Source organism: Sturnira hondurensis, unplaced genomic scaffold (assembly GCF_014824575.4).
Source record: "Sturnira hondurensis isolate 20B ecotype Veracruz unplaced genomic scaffold, ASM1482457v3 Scaffold0019835, whole genome shotgun sequence".
In the NCBI taxonomy this organism is placed as follows: Eukaryota; Metazoa; Chordata; class Mammalia; order Chiroptera; family Phyllostomidae; genus Sturnira; species Sturnira hondurensis.
In genome coordinates, this window is record NW_028092466.1 from 2,577,457 (window position 1) to 2,605,274 (window position 27,818).

At 39.2% G+C, this 27,818-nt stretch overlaps 1 protein-coding gene across 2 annotated transcripts; it reads left to right on the plus strand.

Annotated features, from left to right (window-relative positions):
• Positions 1-27,216, plus strand: LOC118974615 (myosin-1). Of its 2 annotated transcripts, XM_037028105.1 has the most exons (40): positions 1-17; positions 265-295; positions 1,880-2,123; positions 2,229-2,372; positions 2,482-2,638; positions 3,691-3,718; positions 4,482-4,596; positions 4,682-4,774; positions 4,908-4,971; positions 5,634-5,732; positions 5,825-5,928; positions 6,112-6,250; positions 6,470-6,588; positions 6,677-6,826; positions 9,164-9,334; positions 10,118-10,430; positions 10,522-10,592; positions 12,078-12,165; positions 12,247-12,364; positions 12,646-12,769; positions 12,858-12,994; positions 13,092-13,347; positions 15,450-15,692; positions 15,765-15,941; positions 16,165-16,310; positions 16,574-16,664; positions 16,750-17,139; positions 17,696-17,822; positions 19,389-19,507; positions 19,648-19,844; positions 21,113-21,296; positions 21,568-21,733; positions 21,840-21,964; positions 22,353-22,661; positions 22,752-22,955; positions 23,268-23,393; positions 23,482-23,652; positions 25,862-25,966; positions 26,089-26,184; positions 27,058-27,216. In XM_037028105.1, the coding sequence occupies exons 3-40, from the start codon at positions 1,920-1,922 to the stop codon at positions 27,208-27,210; spliced, it is 5,823 nt and encodes a 1,940-aa protein (XP_036884000.1). In that variant the 5' UTR covers positions 1-17; positions 265-295; positions 1,880-1,919; the 3' UTR covers positions 27,211-27,216. The 2 variants fall into 2 exon arrangements, with proteins under 2 accessions (XP_036884000.1, XP_036884001.1); XM_037028106.1 differs by lacking the exon at positions 1-17 and having other exon boundaries at positions 278-295; positions 1,884-2,123.
• Positions 27,217-27,818: the final 602 nt, after the last annotated feature.

Here is a 27,818-nt window from a genome sequence, read left to right on the forward strand (position 1 = left end):
CCTCATAAAGCTTCAAGGTAAGTGTGAGGACAGGGCTCTGTCTGAGGGGCGGTAAGGGATGTGTGGCTGTCTTCACGCATGCCACACATCCTGGCTCCCATCGTCCCTGGCAGCCCTGCCATGAGGCACCAACTTACTCCCGAGCAATTTTAATTAGATATGTTGGTGTTCCCAGTCATTTCCTGGTTCTCAGTTAAGAATTATTCACGCTGTCTTGGGAATTATTAGAATTTAACTCAGAAGAAATTTATCTTTTTCTTACAGTTCTGGCTCATTTCAAAGTTGCAGCTCTAAGGTAAGAAAGTGACTTTTTTCTCATTCCTTGTAAGGTATGAGAAATCTTCTGCAGTGGCTTGGAGAGTGCTCAGGGGATTAGAAAATAAATGCATTTAAATTTCATGGTTAATCATGCTTCCCTTGAAAGATTCTGAGGGGGATGTTAGAAACTGGTTCTTATGCAGGTATGTCCATCGTCACATGTGAAAACACTTTTTCAGAGCCTTCAGGAGTTTCATACATATTTTTGCTCTTTGCAACATTGAAGTTTGTCTTTTAAATAATTGAATTACAACACACAATATAACAACACACAATACAACATTTCAGTGTTACTAATTTATAGAGAAAATGTAAATTCCCTATACTATAGCTTTTACTCAGCAATATATAACATAAAAACCCTTGAGATGCTGTCTAAATGAATTGAATCTTTGCTTTGAAAAGTGACTTAAATCTGAATGTTGTTTCACAATCGTAAAATGAAATTTTAAAAAAGAATGATATGAAAAATGATTATGAGCATCTTGAGCAAGACAAAGTACTTTAATTGTGTCACTCTAGTCACTGTCGTCTGAGTGGAAAATGCGGAGGTTTGCCTGAGTGCTTTAAGTTTTTCTGGAAAAGATAAGTTTATTATTACTTATAATCATAATTAACAGGATTAATGAAAGTTAAAGTGGCAAAAGATGACTCTTGAAAAAAATTTTGTGAATTTTTTATAATATTAGTAATACAGCAAGAAAATATAGGTAATAACATGTTAAGTCTTTGAGAAATACTAAAGACAGGCGAAAAAGCTGCATTTGTCAAAATTACGATACAAAAACTAAAGAAATTGGTAAATAATAGAATATGTTTTAATAAAACAAATCTCTCACATTTTTGCTTTCCTTTATTAAGTAGTCTTTGAAAATCCAAATTAATGATGAAAAGATTTTCACCAATACAAAATAGTTCCAACAACTTTAGCAACCAATTTCTATTATTATTTTTATTCACAAAGCCAGCTTTGAGCTTATTGGCTGTATCTAACCTTTGTTTCAAGAGGTGTGAACAATGTCATAGAGGGAAAAATGTCCCCTGCCTGCAAGGCACTCATAATCCAACTGGAAGATAAGAACAATAAGTGAGAGATGGAGAACTCCTACCATTGTCTTAGCTTTGTGTTTTGTATAAGCCCATAACAGGCAGTTATACAAAGTAATATATATATATAACAAATGAAACGCAGAAAGCAGCTACAATATCATACAGTAGGTGAGCCAGGTTACAACTGTCTCTTTCCAAATGCATGATGAAGTGTCTGTCGGCACTTGCTCAGAGCATGGGCACTGACATTTCACCTCCAGCCAAGCCAGAGACATGGTCACACTCAATGCAGGGCTAAGCACTGAACTGGTCTGTGACTAAAGAATATTTTTTATTTAAATTTAAATTTTATTATTTTTTAACTTTTCAATTACAGTTTACGCTCAATATTATTCTGAATTAGTTTTAGACAACAGAGGAATTAGAAAATCATGTAATGCTTTATTTTTTTCAATGTAAATCTAATGGTCCACTTTCTGAATTTCTATAATATCTTTTCTTCTTCTGCCAGGCAGAGTTTTCAACTGGGCTGCCATCAATAACCTGCAGCCATGAGTTCTGACTCTGAGATGGCAGTTTTTGGGGAGGCTGCTCCTTACCTCCGAAAATCTGAAAAGGAGCGAATTGAGGCACAGAACAAGCCCTTTGATGCCAAGTCATCAGTCTTTGTGGTGGATCCTAAGGAGTCCTTTGTGAAAGCAACAGTGCAGAGCAGGGAAGGAGGGAAAGTGACAGCCAAGACTGAAGGTGGCGCTGTGAGTAACACATCTGGACCCTATCAATTAGGTCCTGCCTCAGTGGGGGTTAGGTGAGTTGACACTACATTTTTTTGATTTGGCTTCTCTTATTTGACTTGACAGACTGTAACTGTGAAAGATGACCAAGTCTTCCCCATGAACCCTCCCAAATATGACAAGATCGAGGACATGGCCATGATGACCCACCTGCACGAGCCCGCTGTGCTGTACAACCTCAAAGAGCGTTATGCAGCCTGGATGATCTACGTGAGTTCATTCTCATGGCGTGCTCATACAGGTATTAGTATTTCTGAAAAATAGTAGATAATTAAGATCCCTACAAACTAATTATATTCCTTTTTCCTTTCTGTTATAGACCTACTCAGGCCTGTTCTGCGTCACTGTCAACCCCTACAAGTGGTTGCCAGTGTACAATCCCGAGGTGGTGACTGCCTACCGAGGCAAAAAGCGCCAGGAGGCCCCGCCCCACATCTTCTCCATCTCTGACAATGCCTATCAGTTCATGCTGACTGGTGAGTGGCTCAACTATCTTTCATATGAATTATTTTACCACCTATATAATCACAAAATGTTAAAGCTAAAAAGACCTTTAGAAATAATCTAATCCAACCCCATAGTTGTGCAGAAAAGGTGACTAAAACACAGCAAGGTACATACAGTCAAAGTAGGGACTAAATCTCCATTCTCCTGAGTCCAACTCCATGACTTTACCAGATCATGCTCCTGCTCATCCTTATGAAGTTTGTTTAGTATCTGTATTCAGAAAACCATAATTTATTTATATATTTAAGAAGAGTAAGATTAATCACTGAATTATATTGTCTGAGTAGAAATAATAAATGTGTTCAATCATTTTGGTGCATAAGTCTTTAGTTGATTTTGAATTTGATATTTTAGAGGTATTTTTATTTCTTTAAGCCATCAGAGCTCATTTCAGATAATATTTTCTTTTGAATGAAGTGGTGTATAGAGGGTACAGGCATATGTGCAGAAGTTTTTATTTCCCCCTTTAAAAGCATTATATTCTGATTAAATTGCCTTCTTTCACCTGCTCTTTCTTTGACCCAATGTCATACTTTTGGGAAGACTGATTAAAGTTACGGTTGCAGTCTGTGGCCATGAGACATAGGTGTGTGTGTGGCCAGTTGATCGATTTAGAAAGTAAATCTCAACCTTGGCTTGATTAATACTATTTTAACCTACTAAACTACAGTTCAAAGCCTTAGTATATTGTGCATTTTTCAGTTATATGCATTAATCAGCACTCAGCATGACACTGAAATTTACACATGACAACTAGGGAATGCCTCTGCAAAATACTTTTAAGCCAGAAAGACACACTTCCTGTGTGGGCTTAAGGAATTTAAAATATGACAACATTTTATTTTTCTCTTCCTCTACTTCAGAGGCTTAAGAATAACATGATATATAACGTTACAATAATATGTTAAAAACTCCATTGGATATGATATTTATACTTAGTACCCTAAGTGTTTTCCTATAGAAAGTTTTGTTTGTGTAACTAGTATATATGCTGATTGGCCACTGTCTTATTTCCCCCCAGATCGGGAGAATCAGTCTATCTTAATCACGTATGTATTACCATTTTGAGCCTTATTAGTATTTTATTTTCACTGGGAAAATAAAAACCAAAAGAAGAAATTAGTTAATGTCTACATACTAAAGCAATGGCATAATTAGCCTAAAACTAAATACTGTTTTCATTCTCAGGGTTTAGATTTCATCAGAATGTAAAATAACAATGTTGCAAGTTACAACATTTACTAGTCCAGTCTTTAAACTTCCACAGGACTCACAAGGGAGTAGGAGATATAAAACCCATTCTTAGACATGGCCAAAACCTGGTACAGGACAGAAAGCAACACACAGCCTTCTGTAGGTTAAGCGAATTGGGAATGCATTGGTGGTTCATTTTTAAGACCTACTTGAGGAATGTCTATTCCTTCAAAGACCTAACTTGAGCCATATCTTTGGTCTAAAGAAAATGAAGAACACCACATTGTTTCAGAGTTTTTTACTAATTATTTAATTTCCTACCTAACTGTTGAGTGGCTACATTTTGGACTTCTCAAGCCCAGGCCTCAGCACTTAGAAGGAATCCTGGCATGTCTGAAGCACTAAAGAAATATGTGTTACATGAATAATGAATGTATGTCCCTATGTCTAGTCAGTGATAAGCAATAGAAGTAAAGAGCTATATGCAGGCTGAAGAAAAAGATCTACAAGACTCTGACATAGACACATAAGGTCCATGGGTAGTAAGTGCTGATGGTGGAAGTAATTGCATTTGTTACACGACTTAATTTCTTACATACGTTTGGTCCTGTTTGACAGCGGAGAATCTGGGGCAGGAAAGACTGTGAACACTAAGCGTGTCATCCAGTACTTTGCAACAATTGCAGTTACTGGGGAGAAGAAGAAGGAGGAAGCTACGTCTGGCAAAATGCAGGTGAGAGCCAGAGTCAGAACCAAGACTGCTGGGGCTCTTGGAAAGTCCAGAGCCTCAGATGTGAGCACTGCTCTTACCTTTGCAGGGGACTCTGGAAGATCAAATCATCAGTGCCAACCCCCTACTGGAGGCCTTTGGCAATGCCAAGACCGTGAGGAATGACAACTCTTCTCGCTTTGTAAGTCTCTTGGTCACAGAAGGGTTTTCTCAGCCCCAAATATCAGAGAAGGCATGTCTGAGTTATTATTTCAATCTCCTCTTTCTCGTGTGCTCCCAGCTTTGTATATAACATCATCTTTTTCACTTGCAAGGGTAAATTCATCAGGATCCACTTTGGTACCACAGGGAAGCTGGCTTCTGCTGATATTGAAACATGTGAGTAACAGGACCGCCTAGATGGAATCCAAAGATGACAAATGATGGTTTGGAGGAACATCTTGCAGCTCCTGCTGAGCCTGGAGCCTGTGAAACACCAGTCTGCTGCCAAACGTGCCCATGGTTAATGCCAATGTTACCCAGAGTCCACAGTGTGCTTTATCCATGTCAGTCATGAGCTAATGAATCTGTAGCAACTGCAGGAGCTGCTGGGCTTGTCAGAATTATTCCAGCCTCAGAATTCATGTCAATTTTTTTCTAAGAAAAAAAAACCTAACACCGGGGTTAAATGAGTTGCCTCTGGGTTGAGAAGTGCAATTACTTCTTAGTCAGAGCCTTGATAAAATTTTGCTTTTTGTATTCCCTGTATTATGAAGTGAGAAGAGATCCTGGGAGAGAGAGATTATCAACAGTCAATTATATTTCATAAATTAAGGGTCTTCTGTACGAGAAATGAATATGCTTTGGGCCAGCTCACCTTAGATTCTTTTTAGAGATGGAGAAGCAACTGCCATTGTAGAGATGTAATGTGTGGTACCTCATGGTAACATTCAGCTGAAGTCTCAGGGGACCAATGAAATCTAGGTAATGACTCCAAGTGCCAAAACCACTCCAGAAACTTTACAATCTCCCCATAATCCAGTATCTACTTTGCATTGCAGACCTTCTGGAGAAGTCTAGAGTTACTTTCCAGCTAAAGGCAGAAAGAAGTTACCATATTTTTTATCAGATCATGTCGAACAAGAAGCCAGAGCTAATTGGTAAGAAAGAACTTAAATTTATAAGCTAGGGGTTAATTGTTTCATTCATATATTCCAATATACAATGTATCCCCTGAATTCTATGTACTCAGAAATGCTCCTGATCACCACCAACCCATATGACTATGCTTTCGTCAGTCAAGGGGAGATCACAGTCCCCAGCATTGATGACCAAGAAGAGCTAATGGCTACAGATGTAAGTCACACACACACACACACACACACACACACACATGCACTCTTATTTTAAAAATCCATTATGTTTGGGAATGACAATAGCAATCTGCCATAGGTGTGTGGTTAAAGAGATAGTATAAATTCTCCTAAATAAATTAGTGTCTTCTGCTTTAACTTTTTTACTTCTCTTTTGTCCTGGCAGAGTGCCATTGATATTCTGGGCTTCACTTCTGATGAAAGAGTGTCCATCTATAAGCTCACAGGGGCAGTAATGCATTATGGGAACATGAAATTCAAGCAAAAGCAACGTGAGGAGCAAGCTGAGCCAGATGGCACTGAAGGTACCAAATGAAGCTCCATCTGTGTTTAATAAGAGAATCTAGGCCAAAAAAAAAAGCCCATTCCAAACTCATGTCTCCTTTACAGTAGACTTTCTAATGAACATGCACAAGTTCATCCCCACACAGACTTTCTATAAAGTGATTCACTAATCAGTCTGCACCTGTGAAATGTGGGGTGCACTGTAGGTCATGTCAGGCACCTGAATTGTGTCTCTCCAGTTGCTGACAAGGCAGCCTATCTCCAGGGTCTGAACTCTGCTGACCTGCTCAAAGCCCTCTGCTACCCCAGGGTCAAGGTTGGCAATGAATATGTCACCAAAGGCCAGACTGTAGAGCAGGTAGGTACATAATTCATATTCACTGCCAGGGAAGCAAGCATTTTACCATCCTCTAATAACCTCAAGAGATATATCTTTTTCTTTTAAGGTGATCAATGCCGTGGGTGCTCTGGCCAAAGCCGTCTATGAGAAGATGTTCCTGTGGATGGTCACCCGCATCAACCAGCAGCTGGACACCAAGCAGCCCAGGCAGTACTTCATTGGGGTCTTGGACATTGCTGGCTTTGAGATCTTTGACGTGAGTTAACAGAAACTTTGTAGCAGGAAATTAGAAATAGTGCTGCTATAATCAATATTAGAAAATGTCTATGAAAGAATAGTTGTCCTCTAAACTAAATAGATATGTGAAAAAAGACCAGAAGTCCATAAAAGAGCAGGAATTTTGGAGTGAGACACATGGGAACTCAAACTCCACCTCTGTCAATTCCTACTTAGGTAAACTTGGATAATGTGAATGGTATCTGACCACTCATGAAGCTAATTCAATTACAACCTATAAGTATTCCTAACATTCCAAATAACACACTTACTTCTAGAATATTCTGCCAGTTAAAAGCCCCAAGCACAATACTGACTATTCTGCCAGTATTTAAAGCCCCAAGCACAAATCCCAAGCATATAGGTACTCAGTAAATGATAAAGAAGATGACGAGGGTGACAAAGATGACAGTGGGGGAAACAATGATAAATTCAAAGAAAGACTTCAAGATTCCTATCTGCTCTGAAATATCCAGGTATAGAGGATGGATGTGACATCCTAAAGTAACTAAAATTCATCTGCCTGAGAAGGAATACCTGCCATACAGCTTAGGAAACAGAGTACCAAAGCCCTCTACCTGACAGATGTGTCTGATCCACAAGTTGCATTTCTAAACCTTTTCCTATGAGTTGATTGATAGACACTAGAGGGATCTTTCTGAATTTTAGGGGCAAGGACAACTCCAGAAAGCCCCAAGCCCACATGAGAAGAAAGGAATAATTTGGCACCAAGCAGGAAGAAGAGCAATTCACGCTTTTTTCAAATAAGAAACCTAACAACAGTGCATACTTGCAATGTCTTTCGAGTTTTTTAAAAGCAGATTTGTTGAGATATAATTCACATACCATAAAATTTGCCTATTTAACTCATGGTTTTTAATGTATTTATAGATATGTGCAGTCATCATGACAATCAATTTTAGAGAATTTCCATCTCCCCAGCAAGAAGCCCATTCCCCATTAAGCCACTCCTTACTTCCCTGTCCCCCAACCCTTGATAAACACTTATGTTCTTTCAGTCTCTATGGATTCACCTCCTCTGGACATTTCATAGGAATGGAACCATGCAATACATGGTCCTTTATGACTGGCTTCTTTCACTTACTGTAGTGTTTGCAAGGTTCATCTGTGTGGTAAAATCCCTTTGACTTCTGTGTATGGTGAAACTGTTCCTAGAAACAAGCATTCACAATAGTTTTTAGATCTAGACATCCTGAATAGTAAAGCAAAGCAAATTCTAATACTGAGTAAAAAGACTGGCTCTGCTGTCAAAGCACTGGAGCCCCTGCCATGCCCCTTACTAGCAGGATCCTGCTCATGTTACACAACCTCTCTAATAGTGTTTCCTCCTCCATGAAACAGGGAAATAGTGCCACCTTTAACAGGAGGCTGTGAGGATTAAATGCAATAATTTATACAAGCACTTAGCACAGTGTCCAGCATATAATAAATGTTCAACAAATGTTAGTTGTTGACTTTTTATTCTTATTATTAATAATAACATACAGACAGTGAGTTTGCTGTCCTTTCACTGTTCATATTTTTCATCTTCTTTTTCTTATATAAGTCCCTTTAACTTTTTATATAAGGGCTTGGTGATGATGACAGCAAACTCACAGTTACTAACAGCCACACCTAAAACAAAAGCAAGCCAAGAGGACAGCTAGATCAGGAGTGGAACCATAGAAAGGAAGAACACATGGAGGGTTAGCAGCAGGGGAGTGGGAGGAAGAGAAGAGGGGAGAAGGTACAGAAAATAGCTTAGACAGTAGGTAGAAAACAGATAGGGGGGAGGGCAAGAATAGTAAGGGAAATATAGAATCTAATGAACTTGAGACACGTGGTCATAAACTAAAGGGGGGGAATGGTGGGGGAGGGGGTGTACAGGGTGGAGGAGAATGAAGGAATTATTTATTGAATAAATAATCAATAAAATATATTTTAAAAACATACAGACCACAGTGGCTCACATGTATCACCCTAGCTAGATACAACATAATCATAAAGAGATAAATCACTAAGAAATATCTAACTAACGAAAATAGATATTGTGAAAACCAAATAATTGTTTTACTGCACAGGGAAGCATCATCCAGACTGTGTTTATTCCTCCTTAGGGAACACTTCCAACAAGGGTGGTGACACATTCTAGCCTACAGTAGCAAAACAGGCATGAGGGAAATGGAGGCTTCCTAGAGGCTAGGCAAAGCCATGCTATTCCAAGAGGTCAGTTAGACTAGCCAACTAAGAAAAGCCCCTATCAAACAGAAGGTTTTATTACAAAGTGAATGTTAATTTGTATTTTCCATTTATTTAGTTCAACAGCCTGGAACAGCTGTGCATCAACTTCACCAACGAGAAACTGCAACAGTTTTTCAACCACCACATGTTCGTGCTGGAGCAGGAGGAGTACAAGAAGGAAGGCATCGAGTGGGAGTTCATTGACTTCGGGATGGACCTGGCCGCCTGCATTGAGCTCATCGAGAAGGTAAAGAAGTCATTGCAGTCCCCAGGGATGGCTGCTCTTTAGTTGGGGCCATCACCTCTTTGCTCTCTTTCCTGCTAATACATTGCTGCCCCTCACCACTCACTGCCAGGCTGTGAGCCCTCAGAGAGTAGGGTCCCCTCCTGTACAAAGCCTAAGTGTCTAGAAAGCACCCAGAATCTGTTCAGACACCTAGAGAGGTGCATGGGTGGTTAAGATCCCAGGGCTCAGTTATCCTTATAAATGTGATAGGGAGACCAGCAGAGACCATGGCATGTCATACCTCTCTGGCTTGTCCAAAGACCCATGGAGGAGGGACTGTGGAGCACTGGGGGCCTTGGAATGTTACTCTGAAAACAGCAGATAACACTAACTTTACAAAAAGGAATTCCATAGTGTTCTGAGTACTGGTCATGTTGGAAGGAAGTGACTACTAAGAAATCCAGATATGATCATTTAAAATATTACTTATATTACTTTATGTCCATGTACATAACTACACTTTTTGTAAACCTACTGCTGAAAGTGAGCTACATTTACATACACATAATTTCACTCCATGTACTTTGTTCAACAAATATTAATTAAGCACCTACTATATGTCAGCACTATTCCATCATTGCACCAAACAGGCCAAGAGCCTTGCTCTCTCAGCACTTACAGTACAATGCTCCCAGTAACAGAGTGACAGCACCAAAGAGGTCGTCTTTGGCTCCTGCAGACAGTGGAGTCATTGGCATATACTAGTGTCAAATGCTGAGGTATAGCTTGTTATCCTCCTTCTAGCCTATGGGCATTTTCTCCATCCTGGAAGAGGAGTGCATGTTCCCCAAGGCCACAGACACCTCTTTCAAGAACAAGCTGTATGAACAGCACCTGGGCAAGTCCAACAACTTCCAGAAGCCCAAGCCTGCCAAAGGCAAGGTTGAGGCCCACTTCTCACTGGTGCACTACGCAGGCACCGTGGACTACAACATCGCTGGCTGGCTTGACAAGAACAAGGACCCCCTGAACGAGACAGTGGTTGGGCTGTACCAGAAGTCATCACTGAAAACTTTAGCTTTCCTCTTCTCTGGGGCAGCAGCAGCTGCTGAAGCAGGTACTTTGCAATATAATTTACCCTGAGTGTATAAAACCTAAACCAAGGAAGCCTGCGCTATGACTGCTTGTGCTTTCTCTGTCCTCCTCAGAGTCTGGTGGTGGAAAGAAAGGTGGCAAGAAGAAGGGCTCTTCCTTCCAGACTGTGTCTGCTCTCTTCAGGGTACAAATTTCATTTTCTCTAATTAGATGCAGAAAATTAAACTTTTCTTTATTGTGTGGGGAAGGGGAAGTAATGTTGCAAGGATTCGAGAACTAAATATGACTCAAGGAGATAGATAGGTCAGTAGGTAGTGGTACAACTCAGTCTTAGGGAGGTTTGCAGTAGTTTGGAAGAGATACTCAAAGTAAGATAGGAGACACAGGCCTCAGGACGGATGACAGTGAATTGTAGAAATCAGTATGAGGTGGTAAAATTCAATTTGTGGGTCAGGAGATTAAGTCATTTGACACTTAAAAGTTTCTATTGCGATGGATTTACTTGAGATGTTGGAAACCTCCAAATGATGTTAAGTGCTTAACTGTGTATTGGTATAGAACTGAAATAAGTAGGTTTCAAAGGCTGAGTATAGAATAATAAAAAGGACTGGAAGCTGACCTAAAAGAAGAGTAAGAACCAGATGGGATAAGAAATAGTCCTTTAAGGAAAATTTACTTTTGACAATCCAATCTGTAAAAAACTGAAGCTCTAGTTATTCTGAAAAGCCAGGATTTCCTCGGAAAACATCTCACACTTGGTAACATAACTGTCAGTTTTCTGCCAGGCCCGAGAATAAGACATTATAAGGCCACGTTCTATGGAACCAGAAAGAGCACGAAGCTGTCTAACTATGATAAGGAACAAACTTGTGATAGGGAAGCAGAAACAACTGAAAGTCAGGTAAAGGAAAAAATGGAGCCCTGGCAGGTGTGGCTCAGTTGGTTGGACCGTCTTTGTGTACACCAAAGGGTCCAGGGTTTGATTCTCAGTCAGGACACATATCTGGGTTGCAGGTTTGATCCCTGGTTGAGGTGCATACGGGAGGCAAACAATCTATGTTTCTCTCTCACATTGTTGTTTCTCTCTCTTTTTCCCTCTCTCTAAAATCAATAAATACATATTTTAAAAGTTTTTAAAAAGAAAGAAATGGAGATTTTGAGAAAGACATTGAATTATTTGTAAAACCAAACCACATATCCAGGCAAAAGAGTATGGATAGAATATTTCCATATGAGAATATTACTAATTTTACAACATATGCTATCCCATTCAACAGCAGTGAACAACACTTCAGCATCTAGTAGAAATATATATGTATATGTATATGTATGTGTATATACACACACACACACAAAAAATAGGAAATAGAAGATCATTTTAGAAATGTGGAAATTCCAGACCTAACATTTTACAAATTCAAATTCAAATCTGGATGGGTACTGAAAGTATCAGAGGGAATGCTTTGTAAAGTATATGACTGTCTAACCATTAATCTGTACACCTGAAAATAACACGAAATAATATTGAATATAAATAATAATTGACCAATAAATGTAAAAATAATAATTAAAAAATAATTTTATGTCATGGATCACAATGATTATGTCTGTATATATGAATGTATGAAATAGTATATTTTTTAAAACAAATATTCATATGATTCTACAGGAAAATCTGAATAAGCTGATGACCAACCTGAGGAGCACTCACCCTCACTTTGTACGGTGCATCATCCCCAATGAAACAAAAACACCTGGTAAGACAGTTCTGATATCCAGACAAGCTCCATACATTTGCTTTAGACCATGAAATGAGACATGCATATTCTTCCTTTTAGGGGCCATGGAGCATGAACTTGTCTTGCACCAGCTGAGGTGTAACGGCGTGCTGGAAGGCATCCGCATCTGTAGGAAAGGATTCCCAAGCAGAATCCTTTATGCTGACTTCAAACAGAGGTCAAACTTTTTTACTACAAATTATTTTAAGAGATTCTTCTTATTAACTTTAATTTTTCAATAAAAACATTTGTACCTCCTATTAAAATTGAAGAGAAACAAATTTAACTGACTCTGTGTTGACATACCAAAAGTTTGACACCCTTTGAATATATGAAGAATAAAATGGTAGATATGATTTCTAAAGTTTGTTAGACTATCCAACAACTATGTTGTTTCTATAGTAAGGCAGGGAGACTTCTTGTTCATGACACCAGCTATATCATTTATTTGTTAAACAGATACAAGGTATTAAATGCAAGTGCTATCCCTGAAGGACAATTCATTGATAGCAAAAAGGCTTCTGAGAAGCTCCTTGGGTCCATTGATGTTGACCACACCCAGTACAAATTTGGTCACACCAAGGTAATAGTCTCTAAAGTCTACCTGATGTTATTTCTGTCCTTTTGAGGTTGATGTAAAGTTTCTAATCCACAACTCTCCCCATGCACAGGTCTTTTTCAAGGCTGGTCTTCTGGGGCTCCTAGAGGAGATGCGAGATGACAAGCTGGCCCAGCTGATTACCCGAACCCAGGCCAGGTGTAGAGGGTTCTTGGCAAGAGTGGAGTACCAGAAGATGGTGGAAAGAAGGTATTAGTAGGGATAATTTACTAAACCCCATCAGCCATGGTTTTAAATTCTGATTCCTGTTATAATCTGACTTTGAAAATTTCTGTTCTTGTCACAGAGAGTCCATCTTCTGCATCCAGTACAATGTCCGTGCTTTCATGAATGTGAAGCACTGGCCCTGGATGAAGCTGTATTTCAAGATCAAGCCCCTCCTCAAGAGTGCGGAGACAGAGAAGGAGATGGCCAACATGAAAGAAGAATTTGAGAAGACCAAAGAAAGTCTTGCAAAGGCTGAGGCCAAAAGGAAAGAACTAGAAGAAAAAATGGTTGTTCTGATGCAAGAGAAAAATGACCTACAACTCCAGGTTCAAGCTGTGAGTGTCAGAACCCATTTCTTGTCATCTGATGCTAAAATTTTATTTAAGCAGTTCTAGGGGAGAGTCTGGATTCCACCTAACTGAGGGACTTACTATCAATCTTTCCTAATTCACAACTTCTGAGAATGTTCTATAAAATTTCATATGCAATGTTACTGAAAAGAACTGTGATAGGATCCCTCGCTGTTGATAAGGGAAACACAAGTGTTCTTCCTTTCCAACTATTTTTTTCTCCTGGCAAAATATAGGCAGGAGAAGATGATATTTGCTGTCTAAGATTCTCCCTACTAAAAATGAAAAAAGGAGTAGTGAAAAAAGAACAATATTGACAGTGGAGAAAGAAGAGACTTTGTGATGCAAATAAATCAACTTACAACCAATATTCTGAATTTTTATATCTATGTCCCCCCTGGCATAGATATATGAACTCTTTTTAGAAACACTCTAGTACCTGGAAGAATAGGATCATTGCAAGGATAATGACATTATCTATAAGTAGTATCATTTTTTATGCAAAACATGACAGATAGTGTTGATATTCTTCTTCTGATGTCCAATAAATATTCAGAGACTTGGGAAGAAATAGTTGATCAAACAACACAGCCTAATCCATTTCTGTGAACCAAATGACATGAGAATTTGAGTTGCTACCATTGAAATCAACAACTGAAACATTAAGGGTTATCCTCTAGTTTTGTTTTTTTAATTCAGAAGGGAATCTATATTGGAACTACAGGTTTGGGACACATAACTAAAAAATTTAAAGGAAGATGAATCCTAACCTAGGTTGGCCTTGTGACTTCCCCCATAGTTTACATACATCAGGGTTTTCTAAATTGAGAAGAGGTTCATCATACCTTCAAAAATCAAAGGATAATTACAGGGGGTACCCATGCTGTATCCAAGCATAGTCCTCTCCTTTGAGTATAGAATGACCTCTTTTCAACATTATTCTGTCAACTATCCATTAATAAATATACGTTGAAGTTCCAAACGTAAGGTATACAACTCTGAGAAAGAGATATGGCCTCTGCTCTCATAAAGATTATATAGTCTAACTCCTGACTCTTCTCACAAGAAGCATGCTTACTGCTTTCCTGAGAAACAACTTTAACTTGTTCAGTTCCCCTTAGCTCTTCCAGGTGCTTCCTTTAGTTCTCAGCTACTCTGTCACTGTAAGACATGTCTTCCCTTTAAGTCATTTTTCTGATATTACCCCTCCCTCCTAGCAATCTGATAGATACACAACAATTGTGTTTGTTTTTCATACCCTAAATTTTCCTGGAAATAAATATTAAATAAAACTGATCTGAAATTGTATACCAACACATTAAGTGTAGAGAAAAAAAGGTTTTCCATAACATGGCTGGGTCTAAAAATTAAACTGACAAAAATAGATAAACAAGAAAAAAACATACAAGTTTTATTACATTTTTGCATATTTAAATATACAAAAAGGGAATCTTCACAAGAAGACCTGAAGAAATGACAGAAGCAGAAAGCTTTGATTCCTTTCGGACAAAGAAAAAATAAGTTTGTAAAGAATTGAAAACACACAGGAGTGTACACTAAGGGTAGTTAATGATGAAGCTGTAACTATAAAGATAAAGGTTAGTGTAATAAGGTTGGTTTATACAGACTCCTCCATCCCCAGTTCCCCATCTCTGGTAATAAGAACATCTCCTTTCCTCCTAGTATGGAGAGGAGAAATGGTTAAAATGGGAGTTTTATGACCTAATTCAGGAAAAATGGTGAGGGAATGTGATCAGAGTGACCTTCCTTGTTCTGCGATTTTTTTCAAACTCCTTTAGCTTAAGATTTTCAATATGCCAAAGTGCCATATATTGAAAGGATGTACCCTGAACCCCATCATTTAAGTATAATTGTGTCATAATTTCACCAGGAACCATGACTTAAACTCTTTTATTTGACCCTCAGTGTCATAAGTGTCCAATATATATTTCCTAAATGATGGAAAGCTAATAAAAATTAACCTAAGGCTTTAAAATACAATTTAATCTTTTGGTTTCAAAATATTAATGACATCTAAAAATATCCAGAGAACTAAAATATAAATGTGTCTATTGTTTTTTTCTCAGGAAGCAGATAGCTTGGCTGATGCAGAGGAAAGATGTGACCAGCTAATTAAAGCAAAAATCCAGCTGGAGGCCAAAATCAAAGAGGTGACTGAGAGAGCTGAGGATGAGGAAGAGATCAATGCTGAGCTGACAGCCAAGAAGAGGAAACTGGAGGATGAATGTTCAGAACTGAAGAAAGACATTGATGACCTTGAGCTGACACTGGCCAAGGTTGAAAAGGAGAAACACGCCACAGAGAACAAGGTATGAAACATATTCTGTTATACTACAATAAGCTGCTTGATAGTAGAAACATTCTCTTCCTTGACTTTCTAGGTGAAAAACCTCACAGAGGAGATGGCAGGCCTGGATGAAACCATAGCTAAGCTGACCAAGGAGAAGAAGGCCCTCCAGGAGGCCCACCAGCAGACCCTGGATGACCTGCAGGCAGAAGAGGACAAAGTCAACACCCTGACCAAAGCCAAAATCAAGCTAGAGCAGCAAGTGGATGATGTAAGTGTGAAAAACAGTGTTGTCTCTTAAGATAAAATAATCAATTGTAACACGTAAACATTAATGATGCTCATAAACTCTTAATAACTGGTTTGGGAATAATATTTAAAGTTCAGGCTATTTAATGTATCTTTTAAAATTCCCCTGTGTATCTTTGAGGGCTAGTAACATGGCCCTCAAAGTGATTAATAACAAAAATAAATAAAATCCACTAAAAATCTAGCTTGAAGGATCTCTGGAACAAGAAAAGAAACTTCGCATGGACTTAGAAAGAGCCAAGAGAAAGCTGGAAGGTGACCTAAAATTGGCCCAAGAATCCACAATGGATGTAGAAAATGACAAACAGCAACTTGATGAGAAACTCAAAAAGTGAGTATTCAATTGTAACTTTCTTATTGTCAGTCAGTTCAGACAAAATACATGCTTTAAAAATCTCTACAATATTACTTCATTTTATATAGGGAAAAAAGACTTTTTTTACTTTTTAGTTAATGAAAACTGTAGATTACTGACTTGTAAAACATGCATCTCACTTCCTTACCACTAATAGTATAAACAGATGTTCAATTATACCTAGATACAAAGAATGGTAAGAGAACTGAATGTAAGCTAATGTGATGCTCTTCTAATAGGAAAGAGTTTGAAATGAGCAATCTGCAAAGCAAGATTGAAGATGAACAGGCCCTTGGGATGCAGCTGCAGAAGAAGATCAAGGAGTTACAGGTAAGTCATAAATTTCACCCTTTTTAGGCATTTCAGGAATCAAAACTGCCATGAATTCACATTAATGTTAGTGTGTCACTCCCAGGCACGCATTGAGGAGCTGGAGGAGGAAATTGAGGCAGAGCGGGCCTCTCGGGCCAAAGCAGAGAAGCAGCGCTCTGACCTCTCCCGGGAACTGGAGGAGATCAGTGAGCGGCTGGAAGAGGCTGGGGGGGCCACTTCGGCCCAGATTGAGATGAACAAGAAGAGGGAGGCTGAGTTCCAGAAAATGCGCAGGGACCTGGAGGAGGCCACCCTGCAGCACGAAGCCACAGCGGCCACCCTGAGGAAGAAGCATGCAGACAGTGTGGCTGAACTTGGGGAGCAGATAGACAACCTGCAGAGGGTCAAGCAGAAGCTGGAGAAGGAGAAGAGTGAGATGAAGATGGAGATCGATGACCTTAGCAGTAACATGGAGACTGTCACCAAAGCCAAGGTACAGTCATGGTTTCTGTAACACAGGTGTGAGTGAGCCATTCAAGTATCATTAGTAACTGGAGAGAGACTATGAAAGGACAAGGCAGGAGACTTCCAGAGAGAGGGGCAACTTGGGTGTGATGGGATAAAGTGCTTACTCACTCTTTACGGGAGAAGAACCATATCCAAAGAATATTCACAGTAAAAACTTAAGCTCTTTCAAATAAAAAAAAATTCAACTATACATTGTGAGATTTTTTAAACACTTCACCTTGATTAAACGTTTTGTTTCTCTTTTAAGCACAAATACATAATTTGTTTCTCAAAAAAATCTCATGAGCTGAATAAAATTATTCTCATATTAAGATAAGCCAATTGAGTAAACACATTCACAAATAGACTATATATCTTGTTACTCTTCCTATCATGTCTAAGGCCTATTATTTTTGTTTGTAATAATAGTTGATTCTCAAAATAAATGAAAATTGAAGCTCCTATGGAACGCTTGAGATTAATAAAAATTTCTATGGTTCAAATATTTGTTTGAGGTATCATCTACCACCTTTTGAATGCAGGGGAACCTTGAAAAGATGTGCCGTACACTAGAAGATCAACTGAGTGAACTAAAATCGAAGGAAGATGAGCAGCAGAGGCTGATCAATGACCTTACCGCTCAAAGAGCTCGCCTGCAGACGGAAGCAGGTGGGCCACTTACCAGTGTTGACCTTGAATGACAATTTTACCTTGTATGCTCAATTTGTTGAAAAGCTCTGCATTGACCTATTTGAGATCATGTATTACCTTCCCTGAGATGCCCACTCACATGAACACATTACTGACCATGAACATGAACAGCTTTCTTTCTTTTTGTTTTGTTTTACTTTTGTTTGTTTTTTATAATAAAGAGATCTGGAGGGTTGTTTGTTTTTTAAACATTTCAAAATGTTTAATCAAATTTTACTCTAATCAAAAAGTTATTAAATAAAAAGTATATCCTCACAATATTTATTTTCACTTTTCCAAATGCTTCTGCAAGTTATTTGTTACTTCAGTTCTTAGTAGCCTGTATAATATTGCCATTTTAAAGATGACAAATTATGGTAGTGATAAAATGACTTGTCTAAGAATGCTTACTCCAGTTACTTTCCTGAAGTTTTTCCAAATGCTGGTAGCTACCACAGTGAAGGAGGGAAATATTCAGGATCACACCCCAGCCCAGGAGCACTCCAGTGAGGTTTTTAGTATTCTGAATATCCAAAGTGGGGAGTCTCTGCATTCATTCCTCCCCCCATCAACTTGTGCACATTTCAACTAGAGTTCTACATCCCCTAGGCAGAAGTAGCATGATAGAAATTGTTTATAGGTCATCTGAACTATTAAATGAATAGGCAAATCAAAGTGTTGGAACCATTTGACTCTTTCATGATCATTCAAATATTATTCTTTCTAGAATACAGCCCAAAGTAGGGTTTTTATTACTATCATACAAATAAATGGTAAGTACACTTTATGAAAAACAAAAATTGAAAAAGAATCAAAATACTCCTTGTATTTTTTCTTCCTCAATATATGTTTGCACCTAGTAATTTAGTGGTATACAAAAAAAGCAAGCTGTGATTCTTACAAAATGTTACAGATAAGGCTTCCAGGTAACCCTATCTCTAAAATGGTGTTCAAAAGTTTTTCTCTCTATTTAGTTTAATGTATTTTCTGAACTATGATGCTTAAAGAATTGGAGATAAACTTCAATATCATTTACTTTACAAACTGATTAGTAACCCCATAAATCAACTCCTTGGGGAGTTGAAGAAAACTTGATTATTTCTTAATATAAAAATGATGCCACAATTTTTTTGAACATGACTTCTACTTATAGTGGGAATTGCTCATTGTCTCCTATTTCCTACAGAATAATTGTTTCTACTCAACTTTCAATGAAAATTAAACTAGTACACTATTGCCTTAGACAATGTTTTATTGGTTTGACTTATATTTCTTTTCATGTTTCTTAACAATTTCTATGGTAATCAGATAATTTAAATACCTCCCAAAATCTCTGTGTTGTTCATAGCACACACTCCGCCTCAACATTTTCCACACTTCTCACTTTTACATAAATTTTCTTGTCAGGCTTGAAGTAGATGTAGGTGGTTTGCTGTAATCCATGATATTCATGTTTTGCCTCAGCTCCCTTTCCCTGTTCCATTTTTAATTTGCAGCTTTGACTTCCAAAATAAAGTTGTATTGTCTGGATTTTGGTACTTATAGGTGAATATTCACGCCAGTTAGATGAAAAGGACTCTTTAGTTTCCCAACTCTCAAGGGGCAAACAAGCATTCACACAACAGATTGAGGAACTGAAAAGGCAACTTGAAGAGGAGATAAAGGTAAGCCCTACTAGTTGTTCTTGTTATTATTCTTGTTTCTGCTTACTTCTACAGATTTTCTTTTGGTAACCTACAAGAGCTTAGGTACTCAATAGCACTTTAAACATATAAAATTAAATCACCAATCTCTACTTTCTCAGGCCAAGAGTGCTTTGGCACATGCCCTGCAGTCCTCCCGCCATGACTGTGACCTTCTTCGGGAACAGTATGAGGAGGAGCAGGAAGCCAAGGCCGAGCTGCAGAGGGCAATGTCCAAGGCCAACAGCGAGGTTGCCCAGTGGAGGACAAAGTATGAGACAGATGCCATCCAGCGCACAGAGGAGTTGGAGGAGGCCAAGTATGTTCCAAACTTACTTAAAAAGTATCTCTGTTAAAAAAGTGCTTCTGCTACCACTATGAATGGGCAAGGGTCCACTTCTCCCCCCCCCAAAATGTTTAAAAACCTAGGAAAAATACACATGAACATAAAACTAAGCAAGAAAAACACTCTAGGTTGTCTAAAAAAAGACATTAAGCCAGAGAGTAAAAAAAGAAAAAACATAAGGCAAGAGGAAGCTGAATGATTGTTCTTAAAGGGGGAGACTTTTGCCACCATTCTATCTATACAAGTGTGGATAGAATAAGAACTAATTGTGCTTTCTTGTGCCTCTCCTCTCCCTCAACAACCAACAAAAATATTGGTCCAAGGTGATGGATATGTGAGAGAAAAATAATTGAACTTTAAAGTACAGCTCCTCCTTTTGAGATGTGAAAATATGGACACATTGAAAAGGAAGGGGGAATAAATATACTGGAAGAGACAATAAAATTAAAACAGACATAACATTCTGTAATAAAAATAAAATTGTTTTATAATGGACTAAATATACAATGAAATCAAAAGTTCAAGACTTAACTGTTAAGAGAGACAGTCTGGACAGAAAGGGACCTACTTATTCAACAGGAAGTTTAAGGAGAGACTTATTCATTTAGTCTATGGCCAAGGCACATCCCTATCATCGGAATTATAGTGTTTTGGTGAATGCCTTAGAACAGATGCTTAGCAGAGCTCTCGGAGCAAAATTTATGTAGATTTGGGAAAGCTTTTTCTTAAAGGATTTATGAAACGCTGGGAAAATACAAATATAATTAAACAATTGGACAAAATCAAGTATACTTTATTTGAATACAATTAAGACAGCATCTGAGTAAATAATACATATGACAGCCTACAAGAATACACAAAGATTAGCAAAATACAGACTCTACTCTCTGGATATCAAAATTCAGTGCAGAAAACGATAAATAGCAGTCATTCGAGGTAGATATTAACATTCTCTAAAGAAGGACTGAACCAGCTACTCTGAAGGGCAAAATGTTGCCTTAGGCTGATCATGATTGCCTTAAAGCCAGACTATGAAGTACAGCCATACTGAAATCTGGGTTGTCTTCAGTATTGGGTTGGTGGGAGAGTGGGAATGAATTAACACAGAACTACACCTGGAAAACAAGTTTCAAAAGCAGAATATTATGGAGTCTGACTGGAAATCACTCTCTTGTACCCACTCTGAACACCCAGTTCCACTGATGACTATTCACGTCTATTGTCCCTAATTCACTTCCCAGGAAGAAGCTGGCCCAGAGGCTGCAGGATGCTGAGGAGCATGTAGAAGCTGTGAATGCCAAGTGTGCCTCCCTTGAGAAGACAAAGCAGCGGCTCCAGAATGAGGTTGAGGACCTCATGCTCGATGTGGAGAGATCTAATGCTGCCTGCGCAGCCCTGGACAAAAAGCAGAGGAACTTCGATAAGGTAATTTCCAAAGAAGCTTCTGCCTCAGCATTCAACATATGATTAAAGATAGCCTGCTACTCAGTGTGCCTTATTCCAACCATCTGACGGCTGTTCTCAGCAGCTCTTGTCTCATTGATGGGGTGGACAGTTCCTGTGATTTTCACTGTTCTCATTCATAATGATTTTTCAGTCCCAGACGTCTCAACTCTGTTTGAGAGTTGCTACAATAAATGGTTTCATTATCTCAAACTTTCTCCACTAAATTTCTTGACTATTCCTTGCCCCTCAGGTCCTGGCAGAATGGAAACAGAAGTATGAAGAAACTCACGCTGAACTTGAAGCTTCCCAAAAGGAGTCTCGCTCCCTCAGCACAGAGCTGTTCAAGATTAAGAATGCTTATGAGGAATCCTTAGACCAACTTGAAACCTTGAAGCGGGAAAATAAGAATTTGCAACGTGAGTACCTTTTATCTTTTCTTTAAAAGAGTAAAGTGAGTTGAAAAAGAGGTGAAAGGATGCTTTTCCTCAACGAACAAATTTGTATGTTTTTGTCCACCAACAGAGGAGATTTCTGATCTCACCGAGCAGATTGCAGAAGGAGGGAAACGTATTCATGAACTGGAAAAAATAAAGAAGCAAATTGAGCAAGAAAAGTCTGAACTTCAGGCTGCTTTAGAGGAGGCAGAGGTAGACATTACTGTACACTTGAAAACAATTTTGAGAAAAATTAGGGTCTATCGCATGCAAGAATGGATGAATCAAGAGAAAAGACAAATAATTTTTACCCTGCATACGAGTATGGGGATGGGAAATTGACCACATATACAACTAACAGAATTGTATGTCAGACTGACTGCTAGACACTGAGAAAACCAAGTTAAAGGCCTTGCCTTCAGGGGCACTACCTAGCTGGGGAGACAGAAGTAAACAAAACCGACAATAACATATTGTAAAAATTCCTACAACAATGGAATAACGATGTGTTAATGGCAGCCCCAAACTAAGAACTAATTCCTATTCCAAGAATACTATACACTTTTATTCCCTGCTAATGTCACCTCTTGCTGTCCTTAAGGCATCACTTGAACATGAAGAGGGAAAGATCCTGCGCATTCAGCTGGAGCTGAACCAAGTCAAGTCTGAAATTGACAGGAAAATTGCTGAAAAGGATGAGGAAATTGACCAGCTGAAGAGAAATCATATTAGAGTTGTGGAATCGATGCAGAGCACGCTGGATGCTGAGATCAGGAGCAGGAATGATGCCATCAGGATCAAGAAGAAGATGGAAGGAGATCTGAATGAAATGGAAATCCAGCTGAACCATGCCAACCGCATGGCTGCTGAGGCCCTGAGGAACTACAGGAACACCCAAGGCATTCTCAAGGTAAAGGGGTCCAGCAGTTGGTCCTAGGACATTGGGGTGACTAAGGCCCTGAGAACAAGTTGTCTCAGTGATTATTCATTCATGCCACAGGACACGCAGATCCACCTGGATGATGCTCTCCGGGGCCAGGAGGACCTGAAGGAGCAGCTGGCCATGGTTGAGCGCAGAGCCAACCTGCTGCAAGCTGAGATTGAGGAGCTGCGGGCCACTCTGGAGCAGACAGAGAGGAGCAGGAAAGTTGCAGAGCAGGAGCTGCTGGATGCCAGTGAGCGTGTCCAGCTGTTGCATACCCAGGTGAGTAGCTAGGATAAGAGAATAGTGAAAAATAGAGGAAGGAATATCAAATTCTTGCTCCTGTCTTAGTACTATCTAAACATTTACTCATAATGTTTCATGGACGATAAAGTTAAAATATTTAGTACTTTGCATTAACAATATTTGTGCTTTTCTGAATTTTGACATTCAGAGGTGACTGTCTTTTAAAAATACATTGTCAACTGAGATGCTAATTAATTTAATTAATTAGTTTGTGATTTCATTAGAACAGCAGGCATTGTGACTTTGCTTTCATGTACTTAATATTTCTAAATGTGATATTTTAACAAGAACACCAGCCTGATCAACACCAAGAAGAAACTGGAGACTGACATTTCCCAGATCCAGGGGGAGATGGAAGACATTGTCCAGGAAGCTCGCAATGCAGAAGAGAAGGCCAAGAAGGCCATCACTGATGTGAGATGAGCATTTGTTTTACTGATATATATGCATGCTACCTGCCATTACCAGCTTTCCTTATTTTCACGATTTATTTGCTAATTAGGCAGCCATGATGGCTGAGGAGCTAAAGAAGGAGCAGGACACCAGCGCCCACCTGGAGCGGATGAAGAAGAACCTGGAGCAGACGGTGAAGGACCTGCAGCACCGTCTGGATGAGGCTGAGCAGCTGGCCCTGAAGGGAGGGAAGAAGCAGATCCAGAAACTGGAGGCCAGGGTGGGTCTTCTGATTAGCATATTTTCCATTTCATTCCAATGCAACACATGATTTTTGACTACCTCTACTAAATAACACACAGGTGAATGAGAGACATTTCTTGTTGTAAAAAGCTTATCATCAGGGATATCAAGGTAGGGCATCAAAAACTACATAGAAACTTCTAGACAAGATGGAGGTGTAAGTGGAAACACTGTGCCTGCTCGTACAACCAAAATAAAGGACAACACAGATTTTGAAACATAAACACAACCAGAAGAGTTAGAAAATTGAAGTGTACGAAAGTCCAACCACCATTTATCCAGATTGGTAAAAGGGGTGGGGTCCACGAAGGGCAGAGAGGGATCCCAGAAGGAAAAAGTGGTGGTTAGCAGACTGGGGAGTGCAGATGGCATAGGGCTAGCAGACCCCAAGTGTGGGGAGGAAACAAGCAGACCCAGTGAGGTGCACAAGGTGGCCGAGTGACCACGGTCCCACATTTGTGGGCAGATAAGTGGGGAGCAAGACAGATCAAGCAACCTAGGGTCCAGTGCCAGGAAATAAAGCCTCAAAACACCAACTGAAAACACCTGTGAGGGTTGGGGGACAGGGAGAGACTCCTAGCCTCAGAGGAGAGTTCATTAGAGAAACCCACAGGGTCCTAGAATGTACACAAACCCACCCACCCAGGAACCAGCACCAGAAGGGCCCAACTTGCTTGTGGGAAGTGGCAGAGAGGACTGCAATTCGAGAGAGAGAGTGGAGCAAGCACCATTGTTCCCTCTCCGACCCTACCTACACATACAGTATCACAACCCAGCAACTGGGTTGCCCCACCCTGGTGAACACCTAAGGCTCCGCCCCTCACTACATAACAGGCAGGACAAGACAAAAAAATTATGGCTCAAACAGAAGAACAAATCAAAGTCCCAGAGCCAATACTTTTAAGCGACCAAGAGAGAGCCAACCTATTAGATTCACAGTTCAAACCACTGGTGATCAGGATGCTCACAGAACTGGTTGATTTTGGTCGCAAATTAGATGGAAAAATGAAGGCTACACTAAGTGAAATGAAGGAAAATGCACAGGGAACCAACAGTGATGAAAGAAAACTGGAACTCAAATCAATGGAGTGGACCAGAAGGAAGAAAGAAACAATCAAACAGAAAACAATGAAGAAACACGAATTCAAAAAAATCAGGAGAGGCTTAGGAACCTCTAGGACATCTTTAAACATTCCAACATCTGAATTATAAGGGTACCAGAAGGGGGAGAGAAAGAGCAACAAGTGGAAAACGTATTTGAACAAATAATAAAGGAGAACTTCCCCAATTTGGCAAAGGAAATAGATTTCCAGGGAGTCCAGGAAGCTCAGATAGTCACTGTCCCAAAGAAGGTGGACCCAAGGAGGAGCACACCAAGGCACATCATCATTACATTAACCAAGATTAAAATGAAGGAGAGAATCCTAGAAGCAGCAAGAGATAAGGGGACAGTTATCTACAAAGGAGTGCCCATCAGACTGTCAGCTGCTTTCTCAAAAGAGACCTTACAGGCAAGAAGGGGCTAAAAAGAAGTATTCCAAGTTATGAAAGGCAAGGACCTATATCCAAGATTACTCTATCCAGCACAACTTTTATTTAGAATGAAAGGGCAGGTAAAGTTCTTCACAGATAAGGTCAAGTTGAAGGAGTTCATAATCACCAAGCCCTTATTATATAAAATGTTAAAGGGACTTTCTAATAAAAAGAAGATAAGAAATATGAATAGTGAAAGGATAGGAAATTCAGTTATTAACAACCACTCCTAAAACAAAAGCAAACTAAGCGGACAGCTAAATCAGGAGCGAAGCCACAGAAATGGAGATCACATGGAGGTTTAGCAACAGGCGAGTAAGAGGAGAAGTGGGGAGAAGGCAGAGAGAATAAGTAGCCTAGACAGTGGGGAGAAAATAGGGGGAGGGCAAGAGTAGTGTGGGAAATGTAAAAGCTAAAGAACTTATGACACTTGGACATGAACTAAAGGGGGAGAATGTGGGTGGGAGGGGTTGTGCAGTGTGGAGGGGAATGAAGGAGGGAAATGGGACAACTGTAATGCCATAATCAATAAAATATATTATTAAAAAACTACACATAAAGCACAGTAAAAGAAATACTACAGGCCATATGAAGAGTAGAAATTCAGTGAATTGATTATAATAAATGTCTTTAAAATGCCCACCTTTTTGCAGGTACGTGAACTTGAAGCTGAAGTTGAAAGTGAACAGAAGCGCAATGTTGAAACTGTCAAGGGTCTACGCAAACATGAAAGAAGAGTAAAGGAACTCACTTATCAGGTAAGGAAAATGGCCTGTCTAGGTTTTCACCCCAGTCTGCAAAGGATTAGAAACCAAATGTAAAACAAAATATGATGGTATTTATACTTTCAAGAAACTCAGTCTTTAAAATATTATTTCAGACTGAGGAAGACCGTAAGAATGTACTAAGGCTCCAGGATCTGGTAGATAAACTGCAAGCAAAGGTGAAAGCTTACAAGAGACAAGCTGAGGAAGCGGTGAGTACAGAATCCCTTGGGGGGATTGGGCAGCCTCCAGGTCTCAGACATGCCCAAGCCAATTTGGTTAAAGGGATGAAAGAATAAAAAGGGTAAAAAGAGGAAAGCTTAAAGAGAAATGGTTCAGTGAAGGTCTGAAGAATGAGAAGAAATCAACCACTTGATGAACCAGGAAGAAATGTTCTAGGGATAGGGGAAAGCAAATGCAAAGCTTCTGAGTCTAAAGAAGTCTGATTCAAGAAGCAAAACAAGGGAATTAGAGTAGAGATGGAGCTGAAGAGCTGGGCGGAAGGAACAACACAGGGTATTCTAGGTTATAATAAGAAGTCTGGCTTTTATTCTAAGTGCAGTGGGACACTGGGAAGCCACAAGATGGTTTTCCATCAGGTCAGTCGATATATACATATTTAATATATACACATATATGTATATGTACATATATACATGTATGTGTGCACACACACATATATACACATGTATATATATGAAAAAGACTACTCTGGCTACCATGTGGAGAATGATTGTTGGGTAACATAAGTTGGTGCAGCAAAACATTGTATAAGGCTTTTTAAGTGGTCCCACAGCTTAAATTAGGAGAGTATTGGACCATACAGAAGGAACTGGAGATACTTTGGAGGTAGAAACTATAAGATATGCTAAAGGGTTGCACTTTGGAGATGAGAGAAAGAAAATCAAAGGTAATTGGTCAAGTCATGGTTTGAGTAAACAGGTGGATGACATATTACTAAAAAGAACTAAAAGAAGAATGTATCAGCACTGCAAGAAGAAAACAGGAATTCCAGACCCACTGACCTAACAAACTAGAAATTCTGAACTTTATTTGGTCTGAAATCTATTTCCATTCATCCTCAGGAGGAACAATCCAATGTCAACCTCTCCAAGTTCCGCAAGCTCCAGCATGAGCTGGAGGAGGCCGAGGAGCGGGCTGACATCGCTGAGTCCCAGGTCAACAAGCTGCGGGTGAAGAGCCGTGAGGTTCATACAAAAATCATAAGTGAAGAGTAATGCATCCAAATACTGAAAAGTGACCAAAGAAATGCACACAATGTGAAAATCTTTGTCACTTTGTTTTGTACTTACAGTTTTTGCAGATAAAAAATTTATTTGCAAAAAATTTGTGTCTCTTTTTCCCCCACTGGGTCAACTTACCTTTTTATGCATCAAATGAAGAAAAAACATTTTGCTTCTATCTTACAGAGAAGGATTTTGTCAGCAAAAATAAAAGGTGAGAGGAGCAGCCAGATGAGTCCCAGTTAGTCAGTGCCCTAAACCATACATGCGCAGGGAACACCTAGAGGTAGACCATACAGAACATAGAGGATTTGTTAAACCCCTCTTAGCAAAACCCTAGCTAGTCATCAGAAAAGCAGATTTCTGTTAATGAAGTTAACAGTCTTGACACCAAGGTGGAGTAAAAATATAGTAAAACACTACCAACATAAAAAAAGAAAAAATAAACAATTTTGGTTACACACTTAAAAATATTTAACATGCAAACTCTCCCCTATTATGAACTATTAAGTTGAGATTAGAATCTCTTAAGGAGGAAATATGTTTTATGGATTTTTTCTGGTCATTTTTAAATATGAGATTCTTAGTTTTTTGCTACCTAC

Excerpts from the sequence above, each read along its gene's own strand:
- LOC118974615 (XM_037028105.1), top strand. The coding sequence starts at position 1,920 with ATGAGTTCTGACTCTGAGATGGCAGTTTTTGGGGAGGCTGCTCCTTAC. Across the intron at positions 2,639-3,690 it reads CTATCAGTTCATGCTGACTG|ATCGGGAGAATCAGTCTATC; the intron begins GTGAGTGGCTCA and ends ATTTCCCCCCAG. Across the intron at positions 12,770-12,857 it reads ACAAATTTGGTCACACCAAG|GTCTTTTTCAAGGCTGGTCT; the intron begins GTAATAGTCTCT and ends CCCCATGCACAG.